General features: G+C 60.5%; 1 protein-coding gene across 2 annotated transcripts; it reads right to left on the reverse strand.

Moving 5' to 3' along the window:
• Window positions 1-468: 468 nt before the first annotated feature.
• On the reverse strand, window positions 469-19,179 carry Mfi2 (antigen p97 (melanoma associated) identified by monoclonal antibodies 133.2 and 96.5). 2 transcript variants are annotated; one of them, XM_005383152.2, is made up of 16 exons: window positions 19,013-19,179; window positions 17,744-17,907; window positions 16,644-16,743; window positions 15,755-15,937; window positions 14,423-14,579; window positions 13,426-13,493; window positions 10,421-10,608; window positions 9,722-9,902; window positions 9,158-9,309; window positions 7,677-7,773; window positions 5,676-5,867; window positions 5,325-5,481; window positions 5,170-5,237; window positions 3,849-4,036; window positions 1,965-2,163; window positions 469-1,578 (listed from the first exon to the last, which is right to left on the reverse strand). In XM_005383152.2, the coding sequence occupies exons 1-16, from the start codon at window positions 19,059-19,061 to the stop codon at window positions 1,505-1,507; spliced, it is 2,217 nt and encodes a 738-aa protein (XP_005383209.1). In that variant the 5' UTR covers window positions 19,062-19,179; the 3' UTR covers window positions 469-1,504. The 2 variants fall into 2 exon arrangements, with proteins under 2 accessions (XP_005383209.1, XP_013368903.1); XM_013513449.1 differs by having other exon boundaries at window positions 3,849-4,114.
• Window positions 19,180-20,158: the final 979 nt, after the last annotated feature.

Here is a 20,158-nt window from a genome sequence, read left to right on the forward strand (position 1 = left end):
GGCTGCATGATGATGGGGCTGTCAGCAGGGGAAATGGGCTGTGTGCCCTGGCAGACAAAACCCAGCTGTGACAAAGGGCTGCAGTGACGGGGATGGGGCAGCCCCAGGACAGAAGCCTTGGGAGAATGAAGAAGTGACACCGCGCCCTCCTCCCCTCCCGCGCCTCAGCTCGCCAAAGATGAGGCGTGGATGGCCCGTTTTGGAGGCATGAGGTGGGGGCAGCGGAGATGCCTGAGGAGCGGGCACCAGAAGGCTGGGGGGCAGAGGCAGCTGGGCGATGCCAGCGATGCCGACTGCCATGGGGGCCAGGGAGGCAGCCCGGGGAAGAGCTGGTGCCCACCTGCAGGAGGGTGCGGATCTGGGTGGCACAGGCCCTGGGGCACCCAAGAAAACAAAGGGATTCAGCAGACTGCGACGCAAATAGCTCCAGGCCCACGCAGCTCCCAGCCCGCTGCCGAGGGCTGCTTGTTCCTGTTTCTTCTCTTTCTTTTTATTTATTTTTTTCAAGGGAGCAAAATTCAGAATAAGAGCTGGCAGTTCTGGGAAACTTTTGCTGGCTCCTCAGAGATCAACGGCAAGATGCACAGGGGACAGGCCTCGGCGCTGGCTCTCCCCGGCAGGGGCGGGGGGCGGGGGACCCTCCCTTTGGACACAGGAGGTGTGGGCGGCTGGGGAAGGAGCCGGGCTTCACCCCAGCACCCAGTCTCCAGGCCTTGGTTCCTCTGCCCAGCCTCTCGGGGGGCCTCTGGGTGAGGCCTGGGCCATTGTCTCCTGCTCCTTCGGTCTGGAGACCATGCGGTGACGGTGTCCAGGAGTAGGCTGAGGCAGTGGGGTGCCACCGTGGGGCCGGGGGAGAAGATAATCTGCTGAGCCCAGGCGGGGAACTGCACCCCAGAGGACGTGGCAGGGCGCCCAAGGCCTGTGCCTCCCACATTCAGGCTTAGGCAGCAGGCAGGGTCACAGTCCCCAGCCTGGCATCAAGACCTTCGCTTAGAAACTTCTTTTTGCAGAGGTCCCTGTGGGGCTGTGTCCTCACACATGGCTCTGGCTGGGCGCTACTGTCCAGGGCTGAGGGGTGTCACCGCGCCCCTCTGGGACCTGGCTGCAGCCTTGTAGGGACCTTTGTTATCACAGCGTCCTCAGGAGGGAGGTGGGCCCTGGGGCCCTGAGGACAGTGAGCCAGGGGTGCAGAGCCTGCGGCTGGTGGCGTTCGCACCCCCGAGGTGCTGTGTAGCCGAGGGGCCGTGGGAGGCCACCCCGCCGTCTCCCCAGCAACGGGCGCAGGAGGCTGTGGGTGGGAGGCTGCAGGCTGGGGCGCCGAGCCAGCTGGGGTGTGACTGGGCTGCGGGCCAGAGCTGCGGGCTCCCGTGGGCGACGTGGCTGTAGCATTCCTCTCGGTGGACGCAGGGCTGCGAGGGGGCCCCGCCGTCCTCTCCATCACCCTTCTCAGGGCTACTCCTGGCCTCTGGTGCAGTCCCGGGAGGCGGGCTGGCCGGGGCTGCTCTCAGAGGGTGCTCGGGAGGACGAGGCCAGCGGTGAGGAGCAGCAGAAGCAGCCGGGAAACCCGGGGGACAGTGACTGGTGTGGGGGGAGCAGCGCTCAGGGCCGGACGCCTGGGTCCCCACTGCCGCCCGCCTTCCGCCCTGTTCCTTTCCCTCCTTTGTTCGCACCCCCATTCGTCTCCGAGTGCACCGCCTGCATATGTGTGGGGCCCCACGTCCTCCCCGGACTCTCGTTTTTAGCATTTATGCTCAGTATCCAGGTCTATCATGGGAGGAGGCACAGCCCCCCGACACGGCACCTTGATTATCTGTGCCACAGAGGCCTCAGCTCTGCGCTCCCAAGGCTACTGTGCCCTTCAGCTCCCGCAAGGTTTCGGGGTGACACGCTCTGCATGGTGCTGGCGGATGTGCCGGGCCCCACCTCGCGGCTGTCACACTGCCCACCAGCAGCCCGCGCCCTACCTGGCCCCGAGCACGGCGGCGTCAGGATCCCGTCCATGGCGCTCACGTAGTCAGGCCCCAGCCACGCGAGGTAGGTGCTCTTCTCTGCCACAGGCACCAGCTGCACCGTAATGTCCTGGAAAAGCAGGTCTTGGCCACGGTATTTGTAGGAGTCGAACATCTGGAACCCGTTCTTGTTGTCGTCATCTCCATACAGCTCCTGGAAGCACAAGTCCCCCGCTTTTCACGGGGCCTTGCAGGTGGGGACCCAAAGCTAAGTGACCCCAGGCGGCCAAGCCTGATTGGTGGTTGACAGCTTGGCCACTGCGGGCCTCTCTCATCGAAGGGTGATGTCCAGAGACACTGCCCCGAAAGAGTCATCTGCAACATGGCACCAAACCAGTTCCGGGTGCAGAACGGAAGCGTGCAACTCGTAGGAAGACAGAGGCAGCAGGGAAGGTGCGGGTCCGAGGCTGAGAGCTTTGCGCGGCCTGCTCCGCACTTCTCAGCCCTTCCTACGACGCCGCTGCTCCCGGACCCTGCTGGGAATCTCTGGATGGAATCTCTGGAAGACCTAAAAAGAGACTGCGAGCAGCACCGGACGCCCCGGGCACCTCTGCACAAAGGACATCTGGAGGGAATGCGTAAGTGCGCGTCAGCCCCCGGGTTGTCCTCGAGTGGGGAAGAACTGAGTGGCCGGCAGTCTTTTTGGAGGGGACTCACAGACTGAACTTCCTGAAGATCTCATAGAACTATCAGCCTTCTCCCCAGAGAAATGCACGTCCACACGGACTCCTCCCACATCGCTTCAGAGGACCTAGGGCCCCTGACAAGCCCACGGGCTGGAGAACGGAAGGGCTGGGATAGAAGTACTCAATGGGGAAGATGATTTCAAACTTCAGGGCCAGGCCCAGCGAGCCAGGGCCGCTGCAAATCTGAGGTGCTGGTAGGAGGAGACTGCCAGAGAAGTTAGAAACCAGGGGCTCCTGAGACACCCCGGGTTTGGTTTTTTCTTTTTTGTGTCTCTTTGAGATAGGGTCTCACTATGCAGTTCAGGCTGGCCTTGAGCTCACTTTGTACGCCAGGCTGGTACACTGGCGACGATACTCCTGCCTCAGCCTCCCGAGTGCTGGGACTACAGGTGTGTGCCACCACGCCCGGCTCATCCCAGGTTTGGATTCTAGATGTGTCTTGGACGTGCAGCCAGCAAGACATGGCGGACTGGGTGCACACACGCTCGGGCCGGAGGTGGGGACAGACACACAGGAACTGCCGCGTGTGGATGAGGTCAGTAAGGCGGTGGATGCACACAGAAGAGGGTGTTCCCTGGTCAGCAAGACCACGGGGACGTGGGTGGAGGCTGAGGTGGAGGGGAGCTGGGCAGGCACAGGCACCTGGGGCCACAAGAAGGGATTTGAACCCTGGGAGGAGACGGCTGTGGTCAGTGCTGCCCAGCGGTCAGGAACATAAGAACTGAGAAGCGGCCACTGGATTTAGCTGCATGAGTCACTGACAAAAGCCCGTCTGGAGCCGTCTCCGTCCTTGAGGGAGACAACAAGGAGATGGCGCCGGGGCAGAGACGACGCTTTGGAGGGACCTTGCTAAAGGGGAGTGGGATTACGGTCACAAGAGGATGTGCGACCTCGAGAGTTCGTTTGTTTCTCACAGACGGTGGGAAGAACAGCGTCTGTGTGTGTTGGCAGGAGCGGCCCCGCTGAGGAGACATTGGTGCGGGAGACCAGGGGGCCAGTGCCTGAGGAAGGACCCTGGGCAGCTGGAAAGCACAGAATCTCCCTCCGGGGACCCTCAGTTTCCTCTGAGGCTGCTTCCGGTCCACAGCGGGCCCTGGGAGGCTTGGCTCACCACTGCCACCCCTGCCTGGGGGACACGGCTGCGCCGGCTCACCTGCGCCTTGTCCAGGAGCCCGTACACACTGAAGGCGTTGGTGTCCGGCCGCACCATGACCGCGTGGGCCGGGATCTTGGCCAGGCTGCAGGCTTGGAACTGGTGCACCTCCGCGCGTGCCCCGTTGGGGCACAGCAGCTGGTAGTCCTGCTGCCTCAGCTCGGCCGCCCAGGGCTCAGCAGCGTGGCCTGGGGACAGTGTGGCGGGGAAGAAGTGTGGACGGGGTCTCCAGAACCTTTGCTGGGAAGACCCAGGGGTCTGTTCAGCTGTCAGAGCCACACCAGGTGGGTGAAAAGAGTGGGAGCTTGGATTAGCGGGGAGTGGGGAGTACCTGCTCTGTGACTAGCGTTTTGCAGCCACCACAGTAATGCAGGGTGAGTATTGTTGACCCCATTTTACAGGTTTGGAAACTGAGGCTCTTAATCCTTCCCAGGCAAAGAATCTTGTCTGTGCGTTATACCCTCAGGCCTGGGCATGGAAGGTGGTGGTCGATTGCATCCCTACACACTGAGCTTCTCCAACTGAGGGGGGAAGCCAACATCTGTGGGTGCAAGGGGCATCCCTAGGGCCCCTGCCTGCCAAGAATCTCACTGTGCAGGCCTGGGGCGGGGGCCAGAATCTGTACGCTAGGCTGCCAGCCCAGTGCTGCCGAAGCAGGTGGCTGCTCCCTGGGTTTCCTGAGCAACGCTTCCCTGGGGAGTCACACTGTTTCTGCACCTTCATGCATTCACTCGGCATCCACCCTCCGCCTTCCAGAAGGCGGGCCAGGTGGGCTCTGAGTAGAGCTAAAGATAGAGGGGGACGAGCGCCAGGAGCGGGGGCCTCTCTGCCAATCTGATCCTCGGAGCCCAGGATCCGAGCTTTGAAATATTGACGTTTCCCACTCTGTGTCTTGCTTGCCCTTGACGGATGCCGGTGCCTTCCCTGGCCACAGCTGTGCCTTCCAGGGGTGAGGCTCTGGGGAGAAACGCGTGAGGACCGAGTGGAGGCCACTGAGGCCGCAGCGTGTGGGGTTTCAGAGCAAGGCCAGGCAGCAGGAAGTCTGACGCGAGGTGTTGGGGAGTAGCCTGGAGCCTCTGAACAGACCACGGATCCAGCTGGGAGCAGGCCAGCGCGGAGACCCTGCAGCGGACGGGAGCTCAGGGCTGGGTCTGGGGTCCTGGGGTAACCCTAGGGAAAAGCCTGCCTGTGTCCCGTGTCTGGGTGAGCCCTGCCTTTGTCTGGAATCTTCCAGGCTCAGGTCTCTCAGGCTCCCAAACCCAGCAGCGCCTGAGGCCTGGGTTGCGTTGGGGACAGGAAACAGCCCCAGCCCCTCAGGTACCGTTCGTGTTGTCAAAGACGGTAGTGTGCTTCACGAAGGCGACGTCCCCCGCCTTTTCCACCAGGCACCTGCGCCGGAGGGAGGGCCCGCGGGTGTTGGAGGAGGGGCGCCGCCTGGGCCTCCCCAGGCCCCTCTGCCCCGCCCGACGCTCGTACCTGAAGGCCCCGCTGTCGCTGAAGTACCTCTCCTGGCTGTTGGCCACACACTTGTTCCGGCCCTTTTCATCCCCCACGCAGACTGCGCACAGCGAGGGCGGGTATTTCCTGGCCTCGCTCCCGGGCACGCAGCTGCCATTGAAGAACTCGCTCACCCCTGGCAGAGGGCACAGGCTGTGAGCAGGGAGCAGGACCCACCGAGCAGAAAGGGAGCCAGGAGGAGGTACGCCCGGCAGCCTCTGCCGGCACACCCTCGGTGTGGGGAGCTCACTACCGCCTAAGTTAGACTTTTTCTACTGGAGAGACAGGCGTGACTGAGGAGGACAGGCCCGTGTCCCTCAGGGACTGTACCTCTGATCACGTTGCAGTCCCGGGGCTGGATGGAGCCCCTGTGGGTGAGGGCGCCCACGGGCACGGTCCAGCCGGCAAGGCTGTCCACACTGGAATGGCAGGAGCGCTTGCCCCGCAGCTCGTTCAGGGTGAAGGCCGAGGAGCTGTCCCGCCTCACCAGGGCCACCGCATAGTACGAGATGCTACTGTTCTCTGCGGGCACAGGGGTGTCACACTGGGGCCATCCCTCCAAACCGTGAGACGCGGGTGACCCGCCCCGGGGGGCCCCAGCCCGAGGCCCAGGCTGCTCAGGGCAAGGCCAGCAGGTCCCCAGGGTCCAAGAAGCGGCCTGGGTGGTCCTGCTGTTCAGTTGAATCCCCATTCCAGCCAACAGCCCTTGCCCTGGGCCTTCTGCCTTCCAGCAGGTCCACTTCCCTCAAGGCACAGGTGCCCGCAGCTGTTTCTCTCAGCCTGGAGATCTCCCACGGCCTAGTGGAAGGGGCCAGCTGAGCCCAAGGTGGCTGCTTGGGCCACCGAGAGGTGTGAATGAGCTGACAAGGGAGGGTGACAGGCCACTTCCCTTGGCCTCCACTGTCGGGGAGAAGCCAAGGCCCCCCGAGAATGCGGCGGCCCATGTTTATGTATGGTGCAGAGATGGGGTCTGCAGAGAATAGCACAGAATAGGGGCCATGAGGTCTTCTAGCTAATCCTGACCAGGAGTCAAAAACAAACTTCGCTAGAGAGAGTCCCCTGGGAAACAGGTCAAAGACAGGGGTAGAAAAAGAGAAAAACCAGGAAAAAGCAGCAAGCGGTCTTGGGACTATGCTCCAAGAGGCCAGGGAAAGAGCTGACAGCCAGGACACCGAGGGAAAGCCAAGTGCGTAAACGACACGCTGCCTCCAACCCCGATAAAATATAGAAAAAAACAAAGGTGGAGGCGCTGAATACCTTCAGGGCGGTCCGTGCTCACACCTGTGCACTGACATACACGTCTTATTCTAGAGTCACTCTTTATTCACTCGAGGCTGTTCTAGAGTGCAGTGGATATCCATGCGATCCCTTACTGACTCTAAGCTAACCATGAATAATGTCCCCCCTTGCCAACGAGCCGTCCACCCCAAAGACAAGGCTCAGAAGGTAGGGCAAGGACAAGGAAACGGACAGACAGAAAGAAGCTGCACATGAACCACCAGAAAACGTGGCATTCGACAGCGGTGCCCAGAAGCCGATCCAACGATGGCAAGTGGCGGGGAGGAGGGGTGCTCATCCCGCTAGAAAAGCAGCTGGGAAGGAAGGGCCCGGGGTCCTCCACCTTCCCAGAGCCCCCTACCTGATTCTTTCCTGTCAGGATGGCTGTCTACCTCCTCCTTTCCTCCTGCTCCTTTTTCCTCTTTACAAATAAAGTGTTTTCCCTATGTTAAGCTTCAACCCTCTGATATTTTACTGGGGCTGAGTTATCCATCCTGGTGGGTTCTTAGACGGCAGAGCAGGGGTGTGACGCCTTTGGTTCCCTGACCAGGAGCCAGACGTGACAGTGGCCTGAATTGCAAAATGGTTTTTATACATATTTATTAACAGGGGACCCAAGGGGTGGGCAAACTTCCGGTAAAGTGTCTGTTGATGTTTTAGGTTTTGCAAGCCACAGGGAGTCTCTGTCCTGTGCTGTATTTATCTTTTGTACTGCGGATTAAAGTGAGTCTTTGCACTGAGCTACATCCTCAGACCTTTCTTGACTTTTTATTGTGAAATAGGATCTCTCTAAGTCACTAAGTTTTCCAAGCTGGACTCAAACTCAGGATCCTCCTGCCTCAGCCTCCAAAGTGTTGAGATTATTCTTTTTAGAGATGTTCATTGCATAGATGGGAATATTGAGGCCCAGGGCAGAGGGGCTTTTCCGGTGACAGAAGGCAACTAGCCCAGGTGCAGAGGCACTGGGGGTGGGTGGAGCTTCTGCACATGGCAGAAGGGGCAAGTTTCCTTGTTTATAAAGATGCCAGAGCCACCATCTGGGGCAGCACTTACCGGCATAGGACTCCCCGGCTGCTGGGACCAGCCCGAACATCTTCCCTGCCCTATAGATGTCTTCACCCTTCAGGGTCACCGCATCAATGTGCCCAGCCTGGAGGGAACGGAGAGTGGCCAGGATCCAGGATGCTTCCAGACACTGGGGTCCGATGGAGGTGGCTGGGCCTGTCCCTAGGAGGTGGCACCTGTCCTGCCCATCTGTCCCTTCCTCTGCTATGGCAGGCCTGGCCTGGAGGGCTGCAAGTAACAGACAGAGGCGCTCCCATCCCCGTGCCGGGCACAGCACAGCACCAGGCCTGCCTCTTGCAGCGGGTAGGGTCCCAAGGCCTGCCGGCCCGCAGAGGTCTGGGGTAACCTCCGGCCAAGGGCTGGCACCTGGTGTGAGTGCAATGCACGTTGGCTGGATGCGTGTGCAGAGGGAACCATGGCCTGGGTCTCACCAGGCGGCCGCTTCGGCCGTGGGGTGCACGCCTGCGATCCCAGCATTCTGAGGCAGAGGATCGCAAATCCAAGCCCAGTCTGGGCAACTTAATGACTTAGGGAGACAATGCCTCAAAAGAAAAAATAAAAAGGGCAGCCCCTAAGTCCTCCAGGTCACCTGCACCCAACTTGTCCCTTCTGAAGCCTCTGGACAGGTGGCCCAGAGCCCCACAAAGGGGCAACTGATAACCTGGGGGAAAGCAGGGCACAGCCAGGGAGCGCGGAGCCGGTGCCCCAGGAGGTGCCCATGCCCCGGGGCATGAGACAGGGGCACACGGTGTTCTGAGCCCCAGCTGCATCTCTGGGTTCCTCTCCCTACCCCAGACCTCCTCCCTGCTCCTGGGGTGGACAGGAGTGGGGACCACGGTCATGACCCTGCCTGGCAAAAGGCCACCTGGAAATGGGTGTTAGAGGCACCGGGTACCATCCCAGGCCTCGGAGACACCTCGGTCGCCCCTGCGGTGCGCTGAGCTGTGCCTCTCCCTCCCCGGTCCTGGGCGGCTGCCAGGGCTCAGGAACCAAAGAGCCCTCGGCCTCAGGCCCCCTGTCCTCCAGTGCGGTCAGGGTGCAGTGCCAGCTGGACTGGCCTGGGGGCGGCCACAGGGCCTGGCTGTGTCTGGAGGGTCACAGAGGCGTGGGCTTGGGGCCGGTGTCTGCTCCCCTGCCTCCTCCCTGGCACCGCTTCTGGGCTCTGCTTCCCAGCCGCCATGGATTAAGCGGCTCTGCCCCGCCAGGCCCTTCCACCACGCAGCTCCTGCCCCGGAGCCAGGTGACCGTGGATCGAATCCCCTTAAAACATGAGCCGGACTCAAGCCCCGAAGGACGTGAGCCCACTCCTGCTGTGTGCACGGGGAACCTGAGGCTCGGGAAGGGAAGGGCCTGCCCAGGCCACGTGTTTGCTCCCGGCCGGCGGCGGCCCTTCCTTCCTCTCTGGGCTGGTCGCAGGAGACACCGCCACCCTGCGCTGTCCCCGCCTGTCCTCGGGCCGCACCGCGCACCTGGATCTGCCTCATGCACTGCAGCGGGGAGTCGGCCCACACGCACTGGATCTCCGGCTTGAGCTTCTGCTGGTTGAAGGCCATTGCCATGTCGCCACACTTCCGGAACTCGGGCGTGGACAGCACACACCAGCGCAGGAGGTGGGGTAGCTCTGTGCGGGGGTTTTGTTCAGAGAGGGTCAGGGTTCCTCTTCATGGGGCTGGGCAAGGCGTCAGGGTTTCTGTCTCAGTGTGTGACACCCCACGTCCTTGGCTACAGGAGGGGGTTTACGGGGCTGAGGGACAGGAGACAGGAAGCCCATGTTTTTGGAGTGGGTTTGAGACAGCAGTCTTGCTATAGCCCAAGGTGCCTTAAAACCCACAGCAATCCTCCTGCCTCAGCCTCCTGAGTGCCAGGATTACAGGCATGCGTTTCCACACCTGGCAAGGTCAGACACGCTGCCTCCCCAGGTTCCCTGGGGCTGAGAAGTGGAAGCGACAGGGTCCCATAGAGGCCCTGAGGCACCCTGCCAGGTCACCTCCCCGGAGAGCCCTGGTCTGGCGGGAGCAGGGGCAGGGACTCACGGTTGGGGTCACAGAACAGGCCCCTCATGGCATGCAGGTAGTCATGGCCCAGCCATGCCTCATAGGTCTGAGTAGCAATGGGCACCAGCTCCACGGTGGCGTCCTTGAACAGCAGGTCCTTCTGGCCGTAGCTCTCCGAGCTGAACATCTGGAAGGTGCTGCCCTTCTGGTTGAACAGCAGCTGCGTGGCAGGGTGGCCAGGGTGGCTGGTGAGGGTGATGCGGGCACAGCTTTTCCTCCCTGGTGCAGCCGCCACCGCCACTTCCCATACCTCCAGCTGCGCTGCCCCTCTCCTCCCTGGCCCTCCTCTAGAGGGGCCCCGGGCAGTCCACCTGCTCCCCACACCCGCCCTTTGGGCACAGGCCTGTGGCCCAGCCCCGGGAGCCCAGGCCAGGACAGGCGATGTCAGGCAGGAGTGAGACCCCAGTGGTCGGGGGCGGGTTGCGGTCACAGCCGTGGCCAGCAGTGAGGCCGTGGGATTCCCTGAAACGCGCTACATTTGCCGTCCCGTGTGCTCATGTTCTCTGGGTTAGGTCCTCAGAGCTGAGAATGGAGGAGCCTGGGGAGGGGCCTGGCGCTCCGAACTTCCCGCCCTCCCGCATGGTCCCAAGGCAGAGTCTCTGGGTCTGGTCCTCGCCCCCAGCTCCCGACCTGGTGAGCAAGGGGACCTGAAGCTCCAAGGAGTGGGTGCCATCTCACCTGGCCCTCACCGAGCAGTCGGAAGATGAGTTTCCCGTCCATGTCGGCCCGGACCACCACGGCCTGCGCGGGGACCCGGGCCAGGTGGCATCGCCGCCACTCAGTGACGCTGGCGCGTCTACCGTTCCTACACAGCAGCTCGAAGTCCTGTGACAGCAGAGCCTTGCCCCAGGAGGGCAGGGTTTTCCCTGGAGGGCCAGAGAGCGAAGCGTGGTATTGCAGGGGTGAGAGCCCAACGCCCCAAGACTGGGTGGCTGTGCACACCAGGCCTGATGCTATTTTTGTTTGTTTTGGTTTTTTTTAGAGGCAGGGTCTCACTATGTAGCCCAGTTTGGCCTCGGACTCCCGGTGATCCTCCTGCCTCAGCCTCCTGAGTGCTGGGATGACAGCTGTGCGCCACCGCGACTGGCTTCTGTTTTATATTTTATTTCTTTCTCTACCTACTTCTAATGTTGTTAAGTACATAGTTGACAGGTAATTTTCCATCCCACTTTTCCTATTTATGTCTCTGACATGTTTTTCCACAGTATTGGAAACTTTCCATACAACTCATTTGTTTCCTTTAGAAAAGTAAGATTATTTTGAAAGTGCAACTATCAACACCAAGTAGGAATATTAGGAAGACAGCTATTAAGGGCTGGAGCTGGACCATGGATGGCCCTACAGAATGGTATTTTTATGACTTTGAAATTAAAATGGGGGAAGGACTGCTGCTAGGAAACAGAAGGCAAAGATAATGTGTGAGATCATGAGAACTTTTTACTCCAAAGCTATTTAAAAACACTCCCCCCAAACAACAGAAATAAAGATCATGTTTTTATTTTTAACTCTGGGCCTTTACACCGAGCTACATCCGGAGCCCCTGTGTGTGTATATATGTCTGCCTGTATGTCTGTATGTATTTATTGACGAGGTCTTGCTAAGTCAGTAAGTTTCCCAGGCTGAGCTTGAACTTGCAATGATCCTCTTGCCTCAGCCTCCCAGAGTGCTGGGATAGCAGGTGTGCGCCACCACACAAGGCCACAGAGGCCATTTTTAATGGCTGCACGGTAGCTCGTAGGACTCATAACAACTGCTCAGTGCAGTTCTCTCCCCCACTCTTCAACTCTTCTCTCTTTTTTTTTAAACTCTGGCAAAACCTTTGCACAGATCTCTGTCCCCCACCCCTAGGAGACAAACACGTGTCCCTTTGGTCTTTCCATTAGTCACTATTTCTCATCTGTGAGGGGCAAAGCCCTGTTGCCTCACTGCTCTGGGTACCGAGGTCAGTCCCATTCTTTTGCTTTTAGCAATTTTTTGGTATAAATATAGTCCTTTAAAAAATTACTTCTTGGGGCTGGGGATTTAGCTCAGCGGCACAGCACCTGCCTGGCAAGCGCAAGGTCGTGAGTTCGATTCCTGATACCAGAAGGAAAACAAAAACAAAACAAAAAAATAGATTTTAAAAAATTACTTCCTAGCTAGGTATGGTGGCACACGCCTGTAATCCCAGCACTAGGAAGGCCGAGGCAGGAGAGTCACCATGAGTTTGAGGCCAGCCTGGGCTACACAGCGAGTTCAAGTTCAGCCTAGACTACCCAGGGAGAGTCTATCTTAAAAAACCAAAAGAAAAAAAAAATTACTTCTTTAGGCATCCTTAGATTACCACCAACTTTTAAAAAGCTGACCCACGCCCAATACCTATGCTCTACCCATTTTCCAACTCTCTTGTGTTTGACCCATCTTGGGGCTGTGACTGGGCAGCCCGGTTTTGTTGGGCGGTCCTGCCCAGGAGGCGACGCCAGGCGCTTCACCCTTGTTGGAGGCTGCTGCGTTTCCCTTCTCAAGTCTGGTTCATGTCTGCCTCCCTGAAGTTCAGACTGCACGGTGGACTTTCTGATTTGAAAGGCAACGTTGAACAACGAAGGAGAATATTTCAAAAAATAACAGCCGTGAGCAGACATTGTGCAACAGGCCAAAGCCTGCCTGGCGGCTGGTGGGGGTGGGGGTGACTGGAACGTGTCCCCCATGAGGGGATGTGGGGTGCAGGGCGCGCCCCATGCTGTCTTGGATTACACAGCTCTATGTTTTGGACAAAACTCGGAACCATACTGCAAAAAGAGTAAATTTTTATGAGCATCATTGATACTTCAATTAAAAAAACAAAATGATCTTCAGGCAAATCCAACTTAAGGGACATTCTATAAAGTAACGGGACTGACTTCAAAAATGTCAAGCTTACAAAAAAACAAAGCGCGAGTTGTTCCGAGGTCAAGGGTGCTAAAAAGCGCTAACACCTAAATGCCGTTTTTCAGGTGCCTGAAAAACAGCGCTGCAAAGGACAGAACTGTGACAGTGACCTGGAATAGCGACTGCAGACAGACAACAGTCCTGGGGCGGTGGTGCCTTCCACGCGTGGTCACCGGGGTGAGGCGCAGGTGTTCTTGTTTTTGGAAGACACACACTAAGATATTCTAGGGGCTCGGGGCAGGCAAACGTGCCCTCCCACGGGTCAGAAAACAGCCCTGCACAGAAAGAACGATGATGCAGTGGGACCAAGAATGAAAGTTGGAATTTGGGGGAAGGGACAGATAGGAAAGTAGCAAAAACAGGTTGTATATATGACTACAGCCTTAAAAGAAAGTTGGTGTCTCTTTGGACTTTGAAATTGTTCCCATGCAGCTTATTTTATTTTTATTTATTTATTTGTCTTTTTGAGACAGGGTCTCACTATGCAGTTCAGGCTGGCCTTGAGCTCACTTTGTAGCCCAGGCTGCTCTCAAACTCACAACGATCCTCCTGCCTCAGCCTCCCGAGTGCTGGGGTTATAGGTGTGCACTAGCACGCCTGGTTGCAAACTTTTTTTTAAAAGCAGACTCTCATCTTCAAGTGGAAATGGACAAAACCAAGACACAAAATCTGAGTGCAGCCCAGCTGCTCACTGGCCCGTGGGGGCTCAGAGAAGAGGTAGTCAGGGTACTTGCAAGAGGGCACCCAGAGACTCAGACGGCACATCTGCCACTCACCGTCCGTGTTCTCCAGCACTGTGCCGTGCCTCACGAAGGCCACGTCCCCCGCCCCTTCTGCCAGGCACCTGCGGGGCCAACACCAGGAGCCTTGGGGCTGGGCGCCCTCCAGCCTCTTGCTCCGCCCGCCTTCCTCCCGTGGAAGGTCCGGCCTGGGCCGCAGGGGTGGCCTTGGGCGCCCAGTCCCCAGTTCTGCAGCCTCAGTGCCAGCTCCGTGGGGCCTTGCCAAGTTAGGAGCTTTTGGTACCCGGTCCTGCATAGTCAGCACAGGCCAGGCCCGGGAGGGACAGGTGCCCACGGGCACCGCCGTCTCCCGTAGCCCGGACACCCAGGGTGCTTCCGCTCTGAGGTGGAGGATTGGGTCAAAAGACCTTTCCATGTCCGACCCAAAAATCCACAACCATGGGGGAGACCATGACCCGTGTATCCTCTCTGCCACCGTCTAGCACGGGAGACAGGTCAGGCCCTGCTGGGCAAAGGAGCTGCTGGGGACCCCCCAGCCAGAAAAGCAGCAGGGACTGAATGGGGCTGGGGGTGAACAGATGACAGAGGAGCCCGGGGACCCCAGGGTCAGAAGGACGTGGGGATGGATGGGAAGGTGGGGAACACTATTTCCTTTCTCTGTGCCCAAACGCCCAGAGTTCCCTGCTCCTGGTGGGGACGCTGTGGACAGGCGTCCGGAGGGATCCCGAGACTTCCTTTCCAGACCCGTGGACTTGGACCTGAGCTCTCAGCTGCCCCTTAGGTCTTCGGAGGGCTCACCCTACGTGCCACCGAAGTGTCCGCCTGCACTCCGCCACCCCACCCGACACCAGAGCGGGGCCTGCAGTGGCCAAAGCACTGCTGTCTTCTCGCATCACTGTCCCTCCTTTGACTGCACTAAGCAGCCCGGCGCCCTCGGGGTTGGTAAAGTCACGTGGCCACAGAACGAAGGGCGCTGTGACGCCACAAAGCCCGCCCCACCACTGCGGCCTCTCTGCGCCGCCGGCTTCCCTACCGGAAGGCCCCGCTGTAGCCGTAGTATCTCTCCAGGGGGCTGTTGTCACACACCCGCTTCCCAGAGCCATCACCCCTGCAGGCACGGCAGAGGGACAGCGAGTGGTTGGTCTCTCCTGCACCAGGGACGCAGCTGCCCCCAAAAAACTCACTGACAGCTGTGGGAAAGAGGCAGAGAGCGATCACTCGGCATCACTTTCTCCAGACCCCTAGAGTCAGCGGGAGCCCGGGCTCGGCAGGGACCTGTCTGGGTGCTTGTTGTGTTGTTGTTTTGTTTTCTGAGACAGGGACTGACGATGTAGTCCAGTCTGACTGTGTAGCCCGGTCTGCCTTCAAACTCCCAGGGATCCTCCTGCCTCTGCCTCCTAAGTGTTGGGATTACCCCGCCCAGCACCACCCCCAGCTGGGCACTTCTGAGAATCTGGTCACCTGGTAACTTCAGTCTGGGGAACCGAATCAGACAGGCGATTCCAAAACTGGGGCCCTGAGAGTGGCAACGAGCAACTGGGCAGGTCAGCTGCCGAACTGCTCAGGGAGCTGACGGGGAGGTGAGGACAACTACAGGGCACCTGGGTGCGGGGCCCAGCCTGGGGCTCATTTCCAAGTCAGCACTGTGTGGCTGAGCGAGGGGCTGCTACTTGATGAGCAGAGAGAGGACCGGAGGAGAAGGAGCCCTGGTGTGAGGTCACACCCGTGACTTGCACGGTTTCTCCGGGGCGCAGTGCACCTGCCTCGCTCCTGTTTGTCTGGGCTGGGGGGGACGCCCTGCTGCTGCCACGGCCCCAAGCTGGCCCAGCCCTGCCTGCTCATCACCTGCCTGGGACGACCCGTCTCCCCTTCTCTCTGTGTCCCTGAGGGCAGTTTGCAATGCACCTCGGGACCGAGGCCAGCGGGCTGTGACGCAGGCTCTTGGGACTCCTGCTGGTCTACACGGCTGGCGGGCTCGCTGGCCGTGTGCGGACTTTCTGGATGCAAGTCAGCAGCTTGTTTGGGTCTCTGTGGATTTCTGAAGGTGCAAAGCTAAGGACCCGCTCTGGACCCTGTGACCTGCATCAGGTTTGTACCTGTGGGAGCCGCTCCTGCGTGGGGCCCCTACCTGGCTGTGTCACGTGGACACGTTGACCAGGAGCATGAGCCACTCTCTGCAGGGGCCCACAGGGTGGAGGAAGTGCCCACCCCCCAGGGTGTCAGAGAGACCCTCGGAGGAGGTGAGACTCGGGGTCTTCTTAGTGGGGTGCAGGAGGAAGTGAGGCTGCCGGAGGGCACCCCCAGGTGAAGAGACAGCAGGGGCAGAGGAAAGGAGGGTGGTCCCGTGCCAGCCTGAGGTCCTCACCTGTGAGCACGTCACAGCCCATCACTGAGAGGCGGCCGGTCTCCACCAGGAAGCCCACGGGCACGTTCCAGCCCGCTGTCCGCTGGAGGCCCGTGTGGCAGGATTTCACGCCCTTCAGGGTGTTGATGGTTATAGAGGAGTTCTTCCGGACCACAGCCACAGCATAATAGGAGGTCCCAACCTCTGGGAAAGGAGGGGAATAAAGCTGCCAGCCTTGTTGTGGGGGGTGAAGGTGGGCACTGGGCAGTGCCATTCTCATGCAGCTGGTGCTGGCCCCTGCCAACCTAAGCGGATTGGTCCTCTGGGGCCGCCTTTGGCTCAGCCCCCCTTTTCTTTCTAATTCTGTAGTTTGGGTGTGTATTTGTTCGCAATCTGACTTCTGCTCTCTGAGGCAGAGACGGGGGTCTCTTGCTTACTCTGTGCTCAATAGTGGGGCTGAATTAAACAAAGAGGCAGAACCGCACTTCAGGCCCATGAAACAGGACAGTCACTGGCCTTTTTAGGGGAAAGGCCGCCTGGTGGGCAGAGCTGGACTGTTCCTTGCGGCGGGACAATCACTAACTCAACTTGTGGCCGGCGACTGCTTCTCCCAGGCGGCCCGCGTGTACCAGGCCCACAGCTGCCTGTGTTCCCCGTCTGCTGGCCCTGCAGCTTTGGGTACCGCCTGACCCCCACCCCGTTCTCATCCCGTGGCCTCTGACAGAGAGGCAGGAGGTGGGCGCTGCTGATACCCGGCCCTGGGCTCCACACCGGAGGCGGCAGGAAGCGAGCGGTGAGCCCCCTAACTGGTTTCAGGTTTCAGGGACCTAGGGGGACTCAGAGGGCTTTCGGGCCTGAGGCTCCAGGACAGGGCTCCAGGGCGGCCCCGCGGTCTGCAGGTGCCTCTTACCGCCGTCGTACAGCTCGCCCACCACAGGCTTCAGGCCGTGCTCCCTCCCCGCTTCGTAAATGGCTTCTCCATCCAGGGTGATGGCGTCGGCCTTCCGGGCCTGGAAGAAACCCAGCATCAGCCCAGCCAGGGGCCCCGGGCCCTGCGGGGAGACGTCGGTGACGCCGCCAGAAAGCACAGGGCTTTGCCGAGCCACCCATGCCACCTGCTGCAGTCCTGAAGGGCCCAGGACCCTGCCCCATTAACAGGCCCAGAACTCACCTTGCCGCAGGAACTATGCTACTTCCCCCCACCCCATCAGGAATTGAATTCATGACCTTGCACTTGCCAGGCAGGTGCTGTGCCGCTGAGCTAAATCCCCAGCCCCAGATTACTTTTACAGGATCCAGATGTGCAGAGTAAAAAGGAAAATCCGATAGCAAGGCCTGGTATACAGTGAGAAGTGGGTTTCCCGCTTTCCTTGTCTCTGTGGACTGCTACACTGGGCTTTCTTGGGTTTCCCTCTAGGAAAGGCTGTGCAGACTGAATCCTGTAGTGTCCACTTTCATTTATTTTAAATACAAATGGTAGTGGTGGCACACGCCTGTAACCCCAGCACTCGGGAGGCTGAGGCAGCAGGATCGTTGTGAGTTTGAGGCCAGCCTGGGCTACAAAGTGAGCTCAAGGCCAGCCTGAATGCCTAGCAAGTCCATCTCAAAAAGACCAAAAAAAAAAAAGTCAGAGCTCAGCACAGTTGGTTTCTGTCCTGGCCTGGGATTGGGTCAGGTCCTGGGCACCTTGGGGCCAAGCTGCCATGTCTCGTAGCACCGGCCCTGGCACCGGTTCTTTGCTGTCCTGCCTGGCCTTGGAGGTGGGTGGAGCCAGGTTGGGACCTCATGATACTCACAACTGCACCCCCACCCACCTGCCCTGCTCAGAAACCCCGAACCCTCCAGCTGGTGGCTCCGGCCCCGGGGAATCACTGCCTCCTGAGAGCCAGCCCTTGTCTCTGTCGCCCAGCCCTCGCTGTTGCTGAAGGGGGCTGTCACACGCTGCTCCTCACCCAGAGCCCTCTGGTCTAGGAGGGTGGCGGGCAGCAGGGCGGAAGGGTAAGGCCTCACCGAGATGAGCTGCATGCAGTGCAGGCCTGAGGTGCCCTGGACGCAGGCAATGAAGGGCTGGATGCGCGCTTCCCGGAAGGCCTTGCTCATGTTCTCACACTTCAGCTGCTCCGCATCGGAGATGGTGCACCAGCGCACCTCCGTCACCTGCTCCCCGAAGAGTGCTGGAGACCACAGGGACGGTGAGGCGCAGGTCCCCCACTCACCCAGCCGGTGGCTGCTGGAGAGGGTGGCTCTGGCAGCTCTATGCGACCCCATTGGCTTGCACAGCCTGCCCCGGGCAGGCACCGAGCCTGGGCAAAGCTGTGCTGGGCCCCTGACCTGGGACATGGCCACGGGCCGGTGGCGTGGCTCAGAACCTGGCCATCACAGAGGAGTGGACGGGCTTCAGAGTTCCGCACCAGTTTCCTCTGCCTGGGGTGGAGCTGGAGGGAGTTCGGAGCGCTGGCTGGGGAGTCAGCGAGCTCCTGCCCTCTATGGAGCGACAAAGACAGGACCCAGGGTCCTCCTTGCAGGGGCCTGGGGCCTCCTCACGAACTGGGACATGGGACGGAGGTGGCCCAGGGCCTGTGATCTACGTGTTGTAAGCCCCACTCAGCGGGCACAGGGCCGGTTCCAGGGCACACGGGGGAGGCTGGTTGGGGTCAAGCTCCTGCCTCTCTAGCAGGTGCCTCCCGGCCCTTGACTGACCCCCCTGGACCTGTTTCTAAGAACGCACAGGAAGAAGCCACAGCATCAGGGCTGGATGGGAGCCTGAGACTCGGGGGTCCCTGGAAGACTTTCACTGGGGCCCTAATTTCCTGGCTTGGGGTCCCCTGAGGTCCCCAGGGCCACTCTCCTCCCATGTACTTGTGACACTCATCCCCCACGGGGGTCGAAGACCATCGCTTTTCCCAAGGCCCAGTGGCGACTCCTTCCTGTCCTTCCTGCCCTTGCTCTCAACCCGGCCCACCCCGTGACCTCTGTGGGTGCCGCCATGGAGACCCAGCCCTGTGCTCTGCTCGCCTGTGCCCCCATCCTTGGGACGAGTCTTGCGTGGGGGAACAGACCTGCTTTGGGTTTCCCGTCAGGAGCAGCTCCCTCCGGGGTTCTCCCCGACACCTCAAGGCTCTCCCCACCCCGCCACAGCCGGCGCCCCTGCTCCAAGGCCCGGCGCGGGCCGCCTCCTCCAGGAAGCCCTCGGGACGTCGCGGCCAGGGTCACCCTGCTGTCCTCACGCCTTCCCCGCTCAGGACCCAGGGCCCCCGAGGCCCCCGCCGGCAGCCTCACCAGCGCGCAGGCACAGGAGCAGCCACAGAGCCTCAAGGGCGCCCCGCATAGCAAATGTGGGCGGCAGGCTTGCAGGCGTCGCGGGGGTCGGGTCGGGTCGGTCCGGGCGAGTCCGCGGCCAGGACGCCTCCTGTCCTCTCCGCTCGGCCGCGACTATTTATGCCCCGGGTGTCCCCGCCCAGCCGCCCCCACCCCGCCCGCGGCCTGGTCGGCCTCGACCGCTCTCCGGCGCCCCCTGCTGGACCGCAGCCCCGGGCCCGCGCGCGGGGTCCCGTCCCTGCTTCTGTCCCCGCAGGACCCCCCCAGCCGCCCCCACCCCGCCCGCGGCCTGGTCGGCCTCGACCGCTCTCCGGCGCCCCCTGCTGGACCGCAGCCCCGGGCCCGCGCGCGGGGTCCCGTCCCTGCTTCTGTCCCCGCAGGACCCCTGCTGGAGGGGCAGGGCGCGGATGAGGAGCTGCGCGGAGCGCCAGGGCCCGCGTCCCAGCGCCTGCACACATGGTGCGCAGAGTCTGGCGTTCGGTGCCGGCTGGGGCGGCGCTGGTGTCGGCCACCGCCTCAGCATGGGCCCGGGAGGGGAGGCGCCTGCCCCGGGTCACGCGGACCGGGTTGGAACCAGAGCCTTCGCTCTCAGATCGCCGCGAGTTCGAAGCCAGCCTGGGCATATAGCGAAACCTTGCCTCAAAAACCCAAACAAACACAATAAAAAAGAAAAAAAGGAGGGAGGAAAGAGTGGGCTGACCATTTTTCGAGCTGAGTGGTTCTCAGAGCAAGGCTTCCGGCACAGCGACCTTAGCATCCCTGCTAAGTTGCGGGGCACGCATATCCTCAGGCCCACCTCTGACCCTGTCAATCCAAAACTTTGGGGAGTGGATCTGTCCTTTATCCTGGTGCACAGTGAAGTTAGAGACCCGCTGCTCTGGGTATAAGAAAGCGGTGGCCCTGTGTTTCTGAGTCATCTCCTCCGTATTTGCCCACCTTCAGCCGTCACCCTCGGGAGTACTCAGAACAGGCACCGGACTCCGAGGGCGAAGTCCCTCTGGGCTGAGTCTGCGCCCGAGCCCGCTCTGTGCCCGGGAAGGAAGCCCGCTCTCCTTCTATCGGGCCGCGGAGCCGCTGCTTATCACACATCGGGATGAGCCCTGGGCT

Source organism: Chinchilla lanigera, unplaced genomic scaffold, assembly GCF_000276665.1.
Source record: "Chinchilla lanigera isolate Chin_1 unplaced genomic scaffold, ChiLan1.0 scaffold00019, whole genome shotgun sequence".
Lineage (NCBI taxonomy): Eukaryota > Metazoa > Chordata > Mammalia > Rodentia > Chinchillidae > Chinchilla > Chinchilla lanigera.

What these genes read in the sequence shown, in the direction of transcription:
- Mfi2 (XM_013513449.1), bottom strand. Translation starts at nt 19,061, where the DNA reads ATGCGGGGCGCCCTTGAGGCTCTGTGGCTGCTCCTGTGCCTGCGCGCT. An exon ending in GACTGCTCGGTGAGGGCCAG is followed by an intron (nt 9,903 to 10,420) that starts GTGAGATGGCAC and finishes CCTGCCACGCAG; the next exon opens with CTGCTGTTCAACCAGAAGGG. An exon ending in CGTCTTTGACAACACGAACG is followed by an intron (nt 4,115 to 5,169) that starts GTACCTGAGGGG and finishes TGGCTCTGACAG; the next exon opens with CTGAACAGACCCCTGGGTCT.